The sequence below is a fragment of the Chiloscyllium plagiosum genome, chromosome 1 (genome assembly GCF_004010195.1).
Source record: "Chiloscyllium plagiosum isolate BGI_BamShark_2017 chromosome 1, ASM401019v2, whole genome shotgun sequence".
In the NCBI taxonomy this organism is placed as follows: Eukaryota; Metazoa; Chordata; class Chondrichthyes; order Orectolobiformes; family Hemiscylliidae; genus Chiloscyllium; species Chiloscyllium plagiosum.
The window spans coordinates 57,092,205-57,110,936 of record NC_057710.1 but is presented as its reverse complement, the minus strand read 5'-3'; the positions used below and the strand labels follow the sequence as shown (position 1 = coordinate 57,110,936).

The window sequence follows — 18,732 nt, the reverse complement described above, 5'->3', positions numbered from 1 at the left end:
GGTCACACTTACTTCTGCTTCAGGAAGTCACTGCTGTGTAAGGACCTCAGAGTTTCATACAGCAGAAGGAAAAATTAGAGAGATGAGCTTGCGAAAACACCAGAAACTGAAGGGTACAGATATAAGGTAATTAATAAAAGAAGCAGAAGTTATGTATCGGGAAAATTGTTTGGACACCTTTGCTACATTGCTGCATATAGAAATACTTTGTGATTAGCTTTGAATCTGAGTCCAATATGTTGCTGCAGAAGGAATTAGATCAGCACTCATTAAAAATGTTTGGATATTGGAAGAGAGCAATATGCGATATGGGAATGAAGTGAATAGTTTCATGATGAAGCAGTTGAAGTGCAGGTACAGTGGCACAGATTTGTTTTGTGCTGTGATTTTCTGTCCTGCATTTATTTTGCCATAAGTCACTGTGGTATTTAATATCTTCCCTATCAGTATGAATGCAAACTATTTGAGATCTTTAATTAGCCTTATAAGTATCACCTATGATCATTTGAAAAATATTTTTCTGACAGACCAGGTAAATGCTGAATTTTTTTTTCCTTTGTCTGAAATTTAAGCTCATCTATTACTCCTTTATTCCGCCTCCGCTATGATTTTTCTGTCAAAGAAATGTAGGAGGCTGAATGTTGTACCCAGTGTTTTCTCTCCCTTTGCCATTCGCTTGGTTAAGATAACCTCTGGAAAGGAATCGGCATTGTCCACACTCTCTGGACTTTCTTCTTTATCCAGCAGGTAAGCCAGTTCTATGAAAGATGATGCCTACTAATCTAGGTTTCCATTTTCCACCTTTTTGATTCTGCAGTTTTGATTTGACCCTCTTGTATTTCTGTCTCCAGCAAGTTAGAATTAATCCTTTTAGCCGTCTGCCTCAATTTTTATCCAATATTCCCATAAATGCTGAAATGCTCTCTGCCTCAACTACAAATAGGTGATAAGGCATTCAATGCTCTGACAACCAACTGTTTCTCCTAACACATCTTCCCATGCTGTTTATCTTAGTATCTGCCTCGTTCTGACCGTGGTTTATTTTATCATCCATTCTTCGTTGCTGCGAACCACAAAGGAATTTATAAATGTTAAGAGTATAATTTTCTCACTTGCTGGAATTGTAAACTAATTTATGCTTCAAGTTTCCCTTTGAATTTCTCCCTTTGTTTAAGTAGCAAGGTTGACCAAGGACATTGCAACATGGCTTTTTTGTATTTAAACTTCTCACACTTAATTTTTAAACTGCTTAATCTTTAAGGAAAAAAGACTTGCAGTGGCAGCCACCTCAGAAGTTCAGAGGAAGGGTCACTGGACCCAAAAGATTAACTCTGATTTTTCTTTGCAGATGCTGTCAGACCTGCTGAGCTTTTCCAGCATCTTCTGCTTTGTTTCTGATTTACAGCATCCACAGTTCTTTTGGTTTTTATTAAGCAATTTGTTGGTTTCCGAATAGTTGATATTGTGTCTGTTGAATTCCAGCTGTCCTTTTGTGCAGTTGTTGATCTCTTCGGGCCAGTTTGATGTCATGTGACAGTTGTTGTAGCCTTTCTATGAAACTCATGCAAGACAACTGTGAGTTGAATCTGTCTGGCTAGCACAGATGTTCTTTACAAGTCTGCATCTGAATTACAGATTTTACGCCACAGTGTCAATATTGTCCTGTCAATATTAAAAATTATATTTTCTTCTTTGATTTCTGAGCAAATACCTGAAATTGCTCCAGAGGGGAAAATCTGCCTTTTTGCTCTTAAGATCAAAGGAACAACTTCAATTTTCCTAAATTATACTCCATCTCCCACCTTGTTGCTCTTTCACTAAAACAATCTTTTTGCAGCCCGTATGTATCCTGTGGTTTGTCTTTTCTAGTTTTGTATTGTCAGCTAACTTGGATATGTTATTCGGTGTCCCTTCAAAGTCACTAATATAGTACATAAATAGCTGAGGCTTTTTCACTGATCCTTGTAATATTCTGCTCGGCACAACCTGCTAATATGAAAATGTCCCATTAACCAATCATCTGACCATGCTAATATGTTCTCTTGCTTCCTCCTTTTCTAACCACCTCTTTCTACCTCCCCCCCCCCCCCCCGCCAAAAAAAAGCATCATGTGCCCTTAGCTTATTAACTTTGTGTATCTAACTATGCCTTTTGGAAATCTAGGAATGCTACATTTATTGCTTTCCCTATGAATTACATCATCCTAAAATTCTAAGTTTATCAGACAACATTTCCCTCCTTTAAAACCATGTTGACTTACGCAAATTGAATATATGCAAGAAAGTACAGTACATCGATATTGGGCTATCTAGTCTATAATAGTTACCTTTCTCCCTGTCTGTCTTGAATAGCTGTGTTGCATCTTGCCAAATTCCAGCTGAAATATTTCTGAATCCAAGGAAAACAAAATATAGAGCATGCTGGAAATTTGAAATGAAAGCAAATTGCTGGAGAAACTCAGGTCTGGCAGCATCTATGGAGACACAAATAAAGTTTACATTTTGAGGACATTATGACTCTTCTTTGGAATTCCAATGATCCAAAGAGGAGTAATTCTATTCTCGAAATGTGAACTTTGTGTCGCTCTCCACAGATGCTTCCAGAACTGCTGAGACTCTCTGGACCTTTCTTCTTTTATTCCTGAATCTAAGGAGTTTGGGAAATCATAGCTATATTATTTCTGCAGATGGCTCTTTTGGAATCCTAGGCTCTGCATTCCAGAGGTGAAATGCGAGTGACTGTCCTTTACATTCAAGGCCACACTTAACTGAGCCCTAGACAAACCTAGTACAAAGGAAAATAGCTGGGGGTCACATCCATGCAGGAGTTTTTCTGTCCAGTCTCAATTATCTTCAGCTGCTTCATAAATGACCCTTCCTTTACCATAAAGTCAGAAGTGGAGATGTTCACTGATTGCCAAGTGTTTAGCATCATTTGCTACAATTCACAAATTGAAGCACTCATTGTTGAAATGAACCATGATCTGGAAAACTATTCTGGTTTGGCCACATCGGTGGCAGGTGATGTTTGCCTGCCGATGGCCATCTCCAGCAAGACAGAAGTCTGGCCAATACTGTTTGACATTGAATGGCATTACCATTGCTTAATCCTCCCACATCAACATCATAGGAATGGATATTGACCAGAAACTGAACAGGACTAGCCACATATAAGTAGCTATAAGAGCAGGTCAGAAGCTATGAACTCTGCAGTGAGTAATTCCCCCTTCATGCACAGCCAGCATCCCAAAGTCTATCCACCATCTACAAGGCAAAAATCAATGTGACAGAATGTTCCTTGTCTGGATGGGTGCAGCTGCAACAACACTCCAGATTCTTGATACCATCCAGGACAAAGCAACCCACCTGATTGCCAGAACATACACAAACATCTTCCTGCACTGGCATTCAACAGCAGCAGTGTGTACCATCTATGAGATGCAATTCAGTGATTCACCGAGGCTGTTAGACAGCATTTTCCTGTGACAAATTAGAAGATTAAGCGCAGCAGATACATGGAAACAGTTCCCCTCCAAGCCACGTTGTCCTGATGTGGAAACAATTCACAATTTCTTCAGTGTTGCAGGGTAAAAATGTTGCAAACCCCTCCCTGATATCATTGTGGACTTCAGCAGTTCAAGTTTTTTGGATCAGAGTGGTGCTGGAAAAGCACAGCAGGTCAGGCAGCATCCGAGGAGCAGGAAAATCGACATTTCGGGCAAAAGCCCTTCATCAGAAACTGCCTTCAGCAGTTCAAGGAAGCACCTGTACACTACCTTTTTTCCTGGGCAATTAGGGATAGGCAACAAAAGCTGCTCCAAGCAGTGCCACCCATGTTAGAGGCATGTGGATGACTGCTGGTAAGTGGAATGAGGTTAGTTTGGGATGTCTGGTCTGTGCAGACAAGTTGGACCAAAGGGTCTGTTTCCATGCTGTGTGTCAACTGAGTCTACAGCAGCTAAAATGGGAACCAATGACCTCAACTATCTCTGTGCTACAGATGCACTTGTTTGACTGTAGCGGTCAGAGTAACCACTGTAGATTCCTTGTAAAGATAAAAATTCTATCTTTGTAATGAAGAATACCCTCCATTGTGTTAACTAGCACTACCACCATGCTCACTGAGAAGTTTCGAATGGATCTAGTAACTCGACTGTGCGTCCATAAAGAGCAGAATTGCATTCTCTCAATTGCCAACCCCATGAGCCAGCATCTCCTCATTCTGCCATTACTCATCAATGACAGGCATTTGACTCTGGCTAAGTGAAGAGTGCAGGAGTGCATGCGAAGGGCAGCACCAAACCTACCTGATGATGCGCAAGTGCTCTTCTGAAACATTAGTGTCCCTACCCCTGAGCTAGGAGGCCTTGATTCAAGTCTCACTGGTGGAGTGTAACAACATCTCTGAACAGGTTGATTTTATTTTTAAAACCTACCAACAGATGAGGTGTCAACCTTGTGAAGCTATAGCACAAATGTGCCAAACAGTGTAAACAGTAAATGATAAACCCAGGTTCTACAACCAGTGGATCAAATCTAAGCTCTTTAGTCCTACTAAATCAAGTTGTGAATGACAGACACTTAAATAACTCCACAGGAGTAGCTGATGATTGCAGTATTCAGCACCATTTGTGGCTCCACAAATATCCTCAATGCTCAATTCTCAGTGCAAAATATAAGGATGAAACATTTGCAACAATTTTCAGCCAGAATTGCAGAGTGGACAATCCAACTCTGCCTTGTGTGAAGGTTCCCAGATACTAATCTTCAGCTCGTTCCTCAGAGTATTCTCTTAGGTTTGGCCATCTTCAGCTTCTTAACTGTAAGGTCAGAAATGAGGATGTTTGCTGATGATTGCAGTGTCCAGCACCACTTGTGGTGACTCAGATGCAGTGCATATTCAAATATAGCTGGACAAAATCTAGGTTTGGGCTGACAAATGACAAGTAACATTTGAGACAGTCAAGTGTAAGGCAATAACCATCTCCAACTAGAGAACCTAACCACCAACTCTTAACATTTAATAGCATTATTACCACTGAATCTCCCACTGTCAGCATCCAAGGGGGTTACCATTGACCTGTCTTATGTGGCTAAAATGGCCACTCAAAGGCTAGGAATCATGCAACAAGCAACTTCCCATTGATAAAAAGCACTGCAGATATTCACCAATACTCCTTAGACTGCACCTTCCAAATCCAAGACCACTACAGTTTACAATGACAAGGGCAGCAGATACATGGGATTGTTGTTTTCAGAGCCGCTGGATCAAAATTGTGAAACTCCCTTGCTAATAGCATTGCTGATTGAACCAAATGAATTGCAATGATTTAAGAAAGCAACTCACCATCATCATCTCAAGAGCAGTTACGAAAGGCAATAAATGCTGGCCTAGTCAGCTAAGGCCACATCCTCAGAGTGAAATAAAAATTTGAAGAGACTGAAAGCAAATTAGTTGCAGCATACTGGTGTGATTCCAAGATTCTGATTTTTTGACATTTTATTGTCCCAACAGTGTTCCAGTGAAAATCAATGCAAGCTTAAAGAACAACATCTCAGCATGTTGCTTCCTACCAGCCTTAATATTGAGTTTAACTATTTTCCAACCATAAAATCCAAACAGAAGTCATTTCCTTTTTCTTTGTAAGTTTTGCTTTATATTCCTGTTTTTCTCTCTCCTTTTGAACAGCAACTGTGAAACTTGAAAGGGTTCAGAAAAGATTTACAAGGATGTTGGAGGATTTGAGCTGTAGCAAGAGGCTGAACAGGCTGGGTCTGTTTTCCCTGGAGTGTCGGAGGCTGAGGAGTGACTTTATAAAGGTTTACAAAATTATGAGGGGCATGGATAGGGTAAATAGGCAAAGTCTTTTCCCTGGGGTCAGGGAGTCCAGAACTAGAGGACATAGGTTTAGGGTGAGAGGGCAAAGATACAATGATATCTTTCCTTAAATAAGGGGAGCAAAGCTGCACTCGGTTTTCCAGATATAGCCTCATCAGCTCCTTGTACAGTTGCAGTAAGACTTTTATACTCCAATCCCAGTAAAATAAAGGCCAACATTCCATTAGCCTTCCTGCTGCTTCTATGTGCTAGATTTTTGTGGTTTGTACATGACTCCCCCCAAGTCTCTCTTTGTGGTGCAGCTTTCTGCAGATTTTGCCTATTAAATAATATTCTGATCTTGAATGAATTAACTTTACTGTCATGTACTGAAATGAGTACCATGGTAAGTTTATAAGTTGCCACTTATAGTGCCATCCTAGTACAAGGTACCTCGGTACAGCATTACAGATTAGTTAGTGTAACAATGTCGCCAATACAGTGCTATCTTCGGTACAGTGTACCTAGGTTATTCGGTAGTTGCAAAATAGAAATGAAAACTATGTTAAATTACAGTTATACACAGCGTGGGTCATAAAAATAAGTTAGAAAGACAACCATTGCAGTTTCTCTCAAAGGGGTCTCTGCAGCAGACCAGTGCAGGAGGCACCCATATTGGGGGCATGGAATGCGCTGCCTGTGGGAGTGGTAGAGTCAGGATCATTGGCGACCTTTAAGCGGCAATTGGATAGGTACATGGATGGGTGCTTAAGCTAGGACAAATGTTTGGCACAACATCGTGGGCCGAAGGGCCTGTTCTGTGCTGTATTGTTCTATGTTCTATGGGTATATGAATAAGAAGGGTTTGGAGGGATATGGGCCAGGTGCTGGTAGGTGGGACTAAATTGGGTTGGGATATCTGGTCAGCATGAACGGGTTGGACAGAAGGGTCTGTTTCCATGCTGTACATCTGGCTCTATTGACATCCCCAGACACCCCTTTTAATCCTTCTCACGTTTCTACTCCCTTTGGCCTTACACCACAAACTCTTCTGTTATTTAATCTCTTGTGTTCTACCTTATTACATATAATTCATTTTCTTATTTTACCAAATTACGCACCCTTTCACTTAAAACCTATTGCATACCTAACATTTCCTGGCTCCAGTGAAAGGTTAGCAACCTGCAACGTTATCTCTTTCTGTAGCTCCATAGATGCTGCCTGAATGCTGTGTATTTCTAGCATTTTCAGTTTTCAATTTTGATTTTTAATATCTTTGCTTTTGTAAATCTTAGATATTTTTGTCTGTTGTTATGCAGAATGTATATTCAGCTTCTTGTAGCAGACCCAAGCCTGTTTCAAACATTTATTTTGCTTATCAATATGTGCTTTTCATATAACCATAATCCTGTCACAATGCAACTGTCCTTATTGTCCGCAGAATGGCATTCTTCCGATAGGTTGACTTACCAACTTTTATTAGGGCGGATGTGTAAGCTAATGTTGGAAACTGCTTTAATTTCCCCACAATATATCAAAACAGTCTTCAGTGAAGAAAATCAGAAATGTCATTTATTTCCCTCTGGTCTTAGGTATATAACTTAAATATTTTTTACTATTTGCTATCATGCAAACAAAACTATATCTTGTTAAGTCAAAAAAAAAGGAATGGTGGCAGTATCTTTCACCCGCCAAGTACCACAAAAGTTTCTTGGTTTGATCCACATAACAATGAACTGAGCATGCCACTTTTTTATGTGCCTAGGAAAAGGTAAACAGACAGACAAAGGGCAAGTCATTGCAGCAGCTATTGCAACTACCTGCATTGTGCCAGCAAGAAAGCAAAATGTCGTTGAGTTCTGTCTTGCGTGGGACATGCCCAAGATCCATTTTGGATCAAGGGAAAAAGAGCATGCAAGGTAAGAGAAGTAGAACAGGAAGAAAAATCACTTCCATTTTTCTATGCAGACCAGACCTTTTCTTAAAAAAAAATTAGTCTAGCACAAAGGCAATTTTGACCCAGTTGGCTACATTATTTGATCTGCACAAATTTCAATCTCCTGAGGGAAAATTCTCCAAGAATATGCTTATACATTTATTTCCCCCCACCCACAAAAACTTTCTTAAGGAACGGTATGTACATTTCTGAAGTTTTATGACAGAGGAATTTATTTGGCCCATTGTCTGCGCCAGCTCTCCAAGTCAACTATACATTGTCATTTCCTTTTCTTTTCCCTATAATCCTGCATTTTTTCTTCCTTTTTTCAATTATCCAATTCCCTCTTTAATGCCTCATGTGAACTTGACTCTGCCACCCTCAATATATTCCAGATCCTAATCGCCCACATAAAAGTTTCTCTTCATGACTGTTACTACTTTTGCAAAATATTTTAAATCTGTGCCTTTTTATTCTAATCCTTTCTCCAGTGGCACCACCTTTCCCTATCAACTGCCAGAACCCTCTTTCTCGCTACTTGACGAGAAACCGTCCCAACCTTTCCAATCAATCTACATAACTGATGGTTCCAGAGATAAGTAACTTTCACACAAATCTTCTTTGCACGTCTTCCCTTAAAGTGTGCTGCCCAGAGCTTGACACATTTGACTCCAGTTGTGGCTGAACTAGTGTTTTATGCGTTAAATGTAACCTTCTTGCTCTTGTATTCTATGCTATTTTAAATAAAACTAAAATTGCTACATTTTCTATAATAGCTCCCCTCTCAACCTATCCTGCCACCTTCAATGACCTGTCTGTATCTGTACTCTGGTCCTTCTGCTCCTGTACCTCCATTTGGATTGGACTATTTTTGTTATCTATTTTCTGTCCATATTTTCCTGACCAAAATGAATCGCTTTATATTTTTCCATATTGAACTTCATCTGCTGTCTGTCTGTTCATCTGACTAACTTGTCCTTTTTGAAATTTTAGATTATCCTCTTCACCGTTCACAATGCTGCAGAATTTCACATCATCAAATTTTGAGGTTGTGCCTTTTCACTAGTCTAGGACACTAGTATCCAAAAAACAAATGTCCCAACACAATCCGGTAATCTCCACTCCAAACCTACTTTCAGCCCAAAGAAAGTATCCATTTATCAGGGCTCTATTTCCTGTTACTCAGCTAATTTTGTATCCATGTTGCCATTGTCCCTTTTCTCTCATGAAGAGAGAACTTTGTGTTCAATTTGGTTACTTGACACTGTTGTATGTCTTTTGGGAAATCCATGTACACTACATCAACATGACTATCGTTAATCCTTTATCTCAAAGCAAAACCTCTAGCTGATTAGTTAAAAATGATCCGCCCTTAAGAAAATACATTTATTAAGTATTCCATTTGCACAAATGACTTATTAATTTTATTCAAATTACTATTTCTCCACTTCCCCAGTACTGAAATTAAACTCAACAGCTCATAGTTACTGGGATTCTCTTCACACCCTATTTGGAACAAGCGTATCATTTGTAGTTCTCAAGATTTCTCTCACCAGGGTGATGTTTTAAAAATTATGGCCAGTGCTTCCACAGTTTCCTCTTATTCCTCCGTATTCTTGAATGTATCTAATCTGGTACTGTAGATTTATCCATTATAAGTTCTCACATCTTATCAATTACCATTTCAATTTCAACTGTCTGCCATTCGTGAAAATGCTATTGTGAGGATGTTGATGGTCCCTAACTGTCCATGTCTTTGTAGCCCACATGTCTCATACTAAATTGATATTTCTGCATTTTTTGATTTAAAATTATTAATTCATGTTGTACTAATTCCTTCACTTTTTTTTTGCTCAGTTGGAGCAGGCAATCTTCATTACATTGCCATTACTGTTTTAAAACTTGCATGTCTTCGTTGTTTCCCATTGAAAGCTGATTGCTCTCCTCTGTAAATTCCTTGTACATATCCTTTTGATGGTAGGGTATCCAGAATTATACCCACTACTGCACGTTTCCATGGTAGGGTGAGTAATGAATGACTCGTTCAAACTCCAGAGTCAAAAACCCTTGGAAACACTTCAATTCATACTTTTGTTTTGGCCAAAGGCTTTTACTGAATAGTCAGTACTTGTAGCAATTTTTTGTTTTAATGGTCACTTTATTGTGCATACCTAATAAACTTTTTTATCTCTTGATCAGCTACAGCCTTGTATTTTTTCATTTTATATTACTTTGGGCTAGTTTTTAATAAGTCATTCAGCACAGACCAGAAAGTTTGATGTTTGGTTTGTCGCCTGTGACAGCACCCATGATGGAAAAACCTGGTACTACCAGTGCAGACCAAAACTGCCTTAAATTAACCAAGATATTATTTCTTTGTGTATGTCTGACCTGCATGTTCTGCAACCTTTGTACTTTTCCGAATATATCATATAAGTTCATGCTTATTTATCTTAGCATTAACATTTTATTACAACAATCCTAATGTATGGCACAATAATTTGAAGAGGAATATAAATTGGTAACTATCATCTCAGATTTGAGATATTTGGGCTTCAACTGTTTCAACAGCATTTAAGAGTGGACTTCAAATGTATATTGGGATTGTTTATTATATTGCTAAGAGAATATTGGTAATGATGTATGCTGCTAACTTTAGTTAAATTTTGTTTCTAGGTGGTACACACGTTTTTTTGGGACAAGTGGAGATGCTGCTCCTGCTTTGAGTCACTACTCCTTAACGCATTACAAGCAGTGGGAACAAAAGATTGATGATTGGCAACATCCAATTTTAGAAAATGGGTAAATAGTGCAAAGTTAAGCATAAGGCAAATTTGCATTTTACATATAAACTTGCCCTTTGCTATGTTTTTTTTTAAAAAGTAGGATAATTCATTTTATCCACTTCCTAATGTTTAAACTACCTATAATCAGTTGTTTAGAAGACGGTGAAACAATATGCGTTGTCTAATTTTGTCCCCTACATGTTACACAGTGCAAGTATTTTATGCATCTTCAATCAAATATTTGTTTGTGCAGCCTAAAGTGCAGGTTGAATGTTGATCTCATCAGAACTTACAATTGTTATTGATTTATCATTATTTAGTGGAATTAAATTGGTGAATGTACAATTAAAATGGCATGTTCTTGATTATGTATTTATTTTCCTGACCGTTCATTCTAAATAACAAATGAGGTCTCACTTAAACTTTATATGAAAAAGATTATTGAACCATTGTTTGGAAAAATCGAGTTGGAACAAAAGTAACGGAAGTGCTGGAGAAACCCTGCAGATCTGGCAGCCTTCTATTTCGAGTGTGGTGCTTGAAAAGCACAGCAGGTCAGGCAGCATCTGAGGAGCACGAGAACTAATGTTTCGCACATAAGCCCTTCATCAGCATCATCTATGTACCTTGCAGCCTTTGGGACTCAACATTGGCTTTAACAATTTCAGATTTTGAACAGACTCCTCCAGGTTTGTTGCCTATGCCCACATCCCTAAATCCTGTTCGATGTGGGTTCTTCTGACACCAGTAACCCATTTACACTTCTCATTAGCACCCTACTCAGTATTAATCTCTTGATTTAGCAGAAATCCCTTTCTGTCTCCCCTTCTGTCCTCCCCTCTGTCCTTCATTGGCACTGACCAAACATTTTGACTTTTGTTACTCCACGGATGCTGCCAGATCTGCTGAGTTTCTCCAAGACTTTGATTTCGTCTGATTTTGAGCATCAGCAGTTTTTTGTTTCATTGAAAAAGAAATTGAGGCTGCCAAAAACAGGTTGAAAAATCAAAGTTTGTCAGATCCTAATGCAGTACATAAACTTTATTTTCTCAGTTGTCCTATGCTAAATACATATTTTCCCCCTTTAATTTCTATTCTTCCGACCTTGAGAGAATACTATTTCTTTCCTAAGTTATAGGAACAGCCGATTTCTTATGTTAACCTTAGCCAAATAAACTGAATATTTCAGCCTAGAAACTGAATTTTGGAGTCTGTCCTTGCCTGATATAACTGTTAAACTGCCCAGTTTTGGACAATATTACAAACAGCAGTCCTTTGTTTTCAGTTTTGCTGAGTCTAATTAGGATTAGCTAATTCAACACTGCAACTATCTATTAAATCATTAGCGAACTGTTTTTTGTAATTTCATTTCAAATTGAATCATATGTTTGAGTAATTTACATGCATTGATCAACAATTACCAAATACATTTGGCAAAGTAGAAATAGTATAAGTGAGGACAAATGTGTAGGTCAGAAGTTAAAGCAGTTTGTCTGGTGGAGGTGGTACTGAGCAAATACTGGAAATAAACAACTTGGAATGTTGCTGACGAGTGCATCCATCAATGAGGAGCTATAACAATAATATTTTAAATATTCCATATTATTACACCTTTAACTGAACCAGTCTAGTCCATTCCATACCAAATGAAATTTTGCAGGGCAAAATCGTAATGTTGGAATTTTATTAGCTTTTATTATTTGCTTCCATGAAGTTTTATAAATTTGAATATATTGATGTTCACAAATTGATAATTTGTGAATGCCATCATTGTTTCTTGAGACAAATCTTGAAGTGCTCCTGAAGTGAACACCATCTCCATCCCCAAATTAATTACAAAACAAGACAGAATTCCCACTTTATTTAAAGAGAATTGCCCTACTTATGATTATCTTCTGGTTAACTGACTTTAGCAAGTTTTTCTGGAAATGATCAGACCTGCATTTATACACTTTTGCACACATGTTTTGCACATATTTATCACAGAAATAAAATCCTTTTTTTTTAATCTGAAACTTTTTAAATTTGGAGTGTCTGTGTTCACATTTTTCTGTTCCCATTAATTCAACAGCCAATTACCTGACTGGTACAAGTCAGCCTTATTTAATGAACTATACTTCATATCTGATGGAGGAACAATTTGGCTTCAAGTGACTGATGATTTAAATATAACAAATGGCTTGACTGTTCAGAGGGATCAGCTTCCGCCTCTACCCAAAGTGATGAAGGAATATGGACGGTTTGCATATTTAGAAGGTAGATATACTGTTGATGTACAGTACAATGTTGTTACACTCAGAATAACAATCAGTTTTCCCTATGGCCATCATCAGTGTGAGTGGTTCTATCATCTCTTGGAGACTAATCCAGACATTTTGTTTTGCATAATTTCAGTATTAAATTTGACTAGAAGTTTGATCATGTTTTGTTTTCCGAACAGTTTACATTGAAATTGCCACATATAAGAGGGCAGCACGGTGGGACAGTGGTTAGCACTGCTGCCTCACAGCGCCAGAGATCCGGGTTCAATTCCCGCCTCAGGCGACTGACTGTATGGAGTTTGCACGTTCTCCCCGTGTCTGCGTGGGTTTCCTCCGGGTGCTCTGGTTTCCCCCCACAGTCCCAAAAAATGTGCAGGTTAGGTGAATTGGCCATGCTAAATTGTCTGTAGTGTTAGGTGAAGGGGTAAATGTCGGGGAATGGGTCTGGGTGGGTTGCTCTTCAGAGGGTCTGTGTGGACTTGTTGGGCCAAAGGGCCTGTTTCCACACTAAGTAATTTAATCTAATTTACTCTAATTAAAATTAGACAATCGACCAAATGAATATTTTGAAAAATACTTGGTCAACAAGTAAATCATTCTGCTATTCCCTCAGTTTTTGATTTTACTCTGTAAAATCTAATGGAGTACTTCCCAAACTTTTTCCTGACATAAATCCATTTTAATGCTTCTCATATCTTGTCCAGCAATCATAATTCTGGAATTACAAGAGATTGTTTCCATTGGGTAGATGGCTCAGAGGTAGTTTTGTGTTTTATATTGAAGGGTCCTTTTCCCTTAAACTCATTGGCATTGTGAGTCATAATTTTGGAAACTCTGATCCAATAAATAGACCAATTTGTAGGAAGCATCTAATAAACATGGAACTGTTCTTTGCTACTGAAATGACTACCTGGTTGTGTATAAAGAATCAAGTGTTGTAAAGTATCAATTATTTTTCTCATGCACTGTAGGACAGGAGTATCGAATGTACAATACATACGATGTTCATTTTTATGCGTCATTTGCACTAATTATGCTATGGCCCAAACTGGAACTTAGTCTACAGTATGATATTGGTAAGTTATATCTACTCCATTTGGTGCATTTTACAGGAATAATACTGTTCTGAATGTTTTATGGGGCTAAAGTAATTGCCTGGTCTTGAGAGTTCTTTTCTTTTCTGGGATGTGATCATTTCTGGCTAGGCCAATACATATTGTCCATCCCTAATTATCCTGAAAGGTAGTGGAGCCAGAACTGTTTTATAGGTATACGACAAAGGAAAGAGTAGGGCCCATTAGGGACCAAAATGGCAATATGCGAATGGAGCCAGAGACATAGAGGTCATCTGTATTTACAATCTGTTTTATAAGGACGATGTAGATCTAGAAACTAAGGAGGGGAGTGTGATATGATTGAACAAGTCAGCATTGATGGGGAGGATGTGTTAGCGTTTTTAGCAGGCTTGAAAATAGCTAAGTCCCCAGGCCCAGATGATATCTATTTCAGGCTTCTGTGACAGGCAAGGGAGGAGATTGTTCAGTCTCTAACTTTAATTTTCTAATCCTCGCTCATCACAGGATGCTGCAGGACAGTTAATGTAGCGGTATTATTCAAAAAAGGTAGTAGGGATAATCTAGCAAATTACAGGCCAGTGAGTCTAATATCTACCAGCTATGGAAGGAAAACTATTGGGGGAAGGAAATTGAGCGACAGAATTAATCTCCATTCTCCAGAGGCATGAATTAATCACATGGTCAGTGTGGCTATTCAGGGGGATATGTCTGAACAAATTTGAGATATACCAGAACTTCAAGAGGTGAGTGTAGTTGCCATCATTGAGGAAGAGGTGCTGGGGAAGTTGAAAGGGGATACATCACTCAGACCAGATTGGCTACACTGCAGGGTTCTGAAGAAGATAGCTGAAAAGATTTATAGAGGCGTTGTGATCTTTCAGGACTCATTGGAGTCATGGAGGGTCATGGAGGACTGGAAAATGTAAAACCGTGTTTAAGAAGGGAGAGAGGCAGCAGATGGGAACCTATAGGTTGGTTAACCTGACTTTAGTCATTGGTAAGATTTAAGAGTCCATTGTTAAGGATGAAATTGCTGAGTACTTGGAAGTGCATGGTAAAATAAGGCTGAGTTATCAAGGCTTTGTCAAGAGGAGATCATGTCTGATAAACCTGTTAAATTCTTTGAGGAGGTAATGAGTAAATTAAGGAGAATGTGATCTGTTTGGATTTCCAGAAGGCCTTTGGCAAGTACTGCACAAGGGGCTGCTAACTAAGATAAAAGTCCATGATGAGGGCAAAATACTGGCATGGATAGAGGATTGGATGATTGGCAGAAAGTGATGATAACAGGATCTTTTTCAGGATAGCAGCTGATGCATACAGAGTAGTGGATTTTTCAGAGGCCAGTGTTGGTACTGCAACTATTCATGTCATACATTAATGATCTGGAAAAAGGAACTTAGGGCATTGTTGCTAAGTTTGCAACTGACAAATATATTTGGAGAGACAGGTAGTGTAGAGGAAGTGGTAAGGCTGCAGAAGGTCTTGGACGTGCGAGGCAAGCAGGCAAAGAATTAACAGATGCAATATAATGTAGGAAAGTGAGGTTATGAATTTTGGTATGAAGAATAGAGATGCAGAATATTTTCTAAATAGGGGAAGGTTTTAGAAATCTGAAGCAGAAAGGGACTTTGGAGTTGTAATTCATTAATTACTTAAGGTTAACATGCAGGTTCATTTGGCACTTAAGAAGACAACTGCAATGTTAGCATTCATTTCAAGAAGTCTAGAATACAAGAGCAAAGAAGTACTGGTGAGGCTGTATAAGGCTGTGATTAGATGACATTTGGAATATTTTGTGAGCAGTTTTGGGTCCTGAATCTAAGGAAAGGCAGGTTTACAAGGATAATACCAGGGTTGATGGGCTTGCTGTATGAGGAGCAATTTAAGCCTCTGTGTTTATACTGAATGAAGTTTCGAAGGATGAGGAGGAGTTCTAATTGAAACTTTCAGAATACTTAGAGGCCTGGATACAGTGGACATGGAGAAGATGTAGGGGAGACTAGTATCTGAGGTCACAGCCTCAGAATGAAGGGATGACACTTTAGAATTGAGATGAGGAGGAATTTCTTCAGCCATAGGGTGGTTAGTCAATGGAACTCATTGCCGCAGAGTGCTGTGGAGGTCAAGTCATTGAATGTATTTAAGAGAGAGTGGTTCTTGATTAATGAGGGAATCAAGGGTTATTGGAAGAATGCAGGAGAATAGCATCTCTGTTGTAAGGCATGTGGTTTTCACTAGTGGAAGAGATTTGCATGGGTCCTGAGAATATTGTGCAAATCCAAAATTTGGCATAGATTCAGATTTTTAGTGATTTGTATATAGGTAAGTCATTGAGAGTTGCTTACATATTGAAAATTCAAAGCAAATTCCTTTTTCTTAAAGCTGCTGCTGTACTGAAGGAGGATAATACACAGCGAATACACTTGATGAATGGTAGATTGGCAAAAGTGAATACATCAAATGTAGTTCCACATGATATCGGAGATCCGGGTGAGATTGGTGCATTGCTTCGGTGATAAAATTAAACTTGTAATTTGTCAAAGCTCAACAGGAGCAAATTAATTTTTGTTTTCTTTTTCCATATGATAATTTACTTTCAAGAATGCTTGTCCTTTTAAAGGATTTCAATTTCTCTTTGCTGTTTAATTTGGCATAATTTTATTACTTTTTGCTTAGCTGGAATTCTGCTATTGTTTTTCTATAGTTTATTTAACACATTGGTATCTATAGGGAAAATGTATGCAGGCCTGTACATTTACATTAAAGCATTCCAGTACTTTAAACAGACTCTCAGAAATGTTTATATATGTAATTGTGCCTACACTGATCACTTGTGATTATTCTCAAGTCCAGTTTCCTATTCTTTCCAGTGCCATCTAATATTTTCTTCAAATACTTATTTCATATTCCTCTCGCTGTGTTGCTTGTCCATAGTCTACTAATTTGAATGAAGAAATACTTTCTTTCTATATATTTTGCTCATTTGACCTAATTTTGTGGTCAGTGTTGAAGGCATAGTGGTCTCCTTTCATGCTGCTTTAAGCTGCCTACAGACTTTGCAAGCTTTTGAATAGCATTTGCTGCCATATCTGAACATATGCACTGTCTGACTCTGACATGAGTGTTTCTTAAGCAATCTGCAAAACTGAGTTACATAGTCTAAACTAGGAAGTATTGATTATAATATTTAATTTGTGTAAAAAACATAAATGGAAAGGGAAGGAAAGATGATATTTAGAGACAATTGGAGTTTTCCAGTGGTCTTTTTATCATCTGCTTCTATTCATGTAGCCAGGACTGTGTACATTTTTCTCTTTATTTGGCATCAACATGTCCTGTCCTGTACATAGCTTGCTGTTAAGTATACTTCAGTGTGTTTTCATGATGACATAACCTGCCATTTTGGGCAGCAATTTTGTACATGATATTACAATGTACTCTGGTACAGAATATTGGAGCCACAAGTATTGATCAACATAAGTCTTAGTTCCCATTTTTAGCAAGCCAGGGAACTATAGACCAGTGTGCCTGACGTCGATGGTGGGCAAGTTGTTGGAGGGAATCCTGAGGGACAGGATGTACATGTATTTGGAAAGGCAAGGACTGATTAGGGATAGTCAACATGGCTTTGTGCATGGGAAATCATGTCTCACAAACTTGTTTGAATTTTTTGAGGAAGTAACAAAGAGGATTGATGAGGGCAGAGCAGTAGATGTGATCTATATGGACTTCAGTAAGGCGTTCGACAAGGTTCCCCATCGGAGACTGATTAGCAAGGTTAGATCTCACAGAATACAGGAACAACTAGCCATTTGGATACAGAACTGGCTCAAAGGTAGAAGACAGAGGGTGGTGGTGGAGGGTTTTTTTTCAGACTGGAGGCCTGTGACCAGTGGAGTGCCGCAAGGATCTGGGTCCTCTACTTTTTGTCATTCACAATGATGTTTTGGATGTGAGCATAAGAGGTACAGTTAGTAAGTTTGCAGATGACACCAAAATTGGAGGTGTAGTGGACAGCGAAGAGGGTTATCTCCGGTTACAACAAGATCTTGACCAGATGGGCCAATGGGCAGAGAAGTGGCAGATGGAGTTTAATTCTGATAAATGCAAGGTGCTGCATTTTGGGAAAGCAAATCTTAGCAGTACTTGCACATTTAATGCTAAGGTCCTAGGGAGTGTTGCTGAACAAAGAGACCTTGGAGTGCAGGTTCATAGCTCCTTGAAAGTGGAGTCACAGGTAGATAGGATAGTGAAGAAGGCGTATGGAATGCTTTCTTTTATTGCTCAGAGTATTGAGTACAGGAGTTGGGAGGTCATGTTGCGGCTGTACAGGACATTGGTTAGGCCACTGTTGGAATATTGCGTGCAATTCTGGTCTCCTTCAACATCGGAAAGATGTTGTGAAACTTGAAGGGGTTCAGAAAGGATTTACAAGGATATTGCCAGGGTTGGAGGATTTGAGCTATAGGGAGAGGCTGAACAGACTGGGGCTGTTTTCCCTGGAGTGTCAGAGGCTGAGGGGTGACCTTCTAGAGGATTACAAAATTGAGGGGCATGGATAGGGTAAATAGACAAAGTCTTTTCCCTGTGGTCGTGGAGTCCAGAACTGGAGGGCATAGGTTTAGGGTGAGAGGGGAAATATATAAGAGACCTACGGGGCAACCTTTTCACTGAGGATGGTACAAGTATGGAATGAGCTGCCAGAGAAAGTGGTGGAGGCTGGTACAATTGCAACATTTAAGAGGCATTTGGATGGGTATATGAATAGGAAGGGTTTGGAGGGATATGAGCCGGGAACTAGCAGGTGGGACTAGATTGGGTTGGGATATCTGGTCGGCATGGACGGATTGAAC

The 18,732-nt window shown here is 39.0% G+C and overlaps 1 protein-coding gene across 4 annotated transcripts in view; it reads left to right on the top strand.

Moving 5' to 3' along the window:
• gba2 (glucosidase, beta (bile acid) 2) overlaps positions 1-18,732 on the top strand; it is a 63,024-nt gene that overhangs the window by 19,579 nt on the left and 24,713 nt on the right. For all 4 annotated transcript variants that reach the window (XM_043687114.1, XM_043687103.1, XM_043687094.1 and 1 more), the window contains 5 exons: positions 7,583-7,736; positions 10,430-10,555; positions 12,611-12,795; positions 13,772-13,876; positions 16,262-16,369. In XM_043687114.1, the coding sequence (XP_043543049.1) occupies positions 7,583-7,736; positions 10,430-10,555; positions 12,611-12,795; positions 13,772-13,876; positions 16,262-16,369 (678 nt within the window). The remainder of the gene's footprint in view (positions 1-7,582; positions 7,737-10,429; positions 10,556-12,610; positions 12,796-13,771; positions 13,877-16,261; positions 16,370-18,732) is intronic.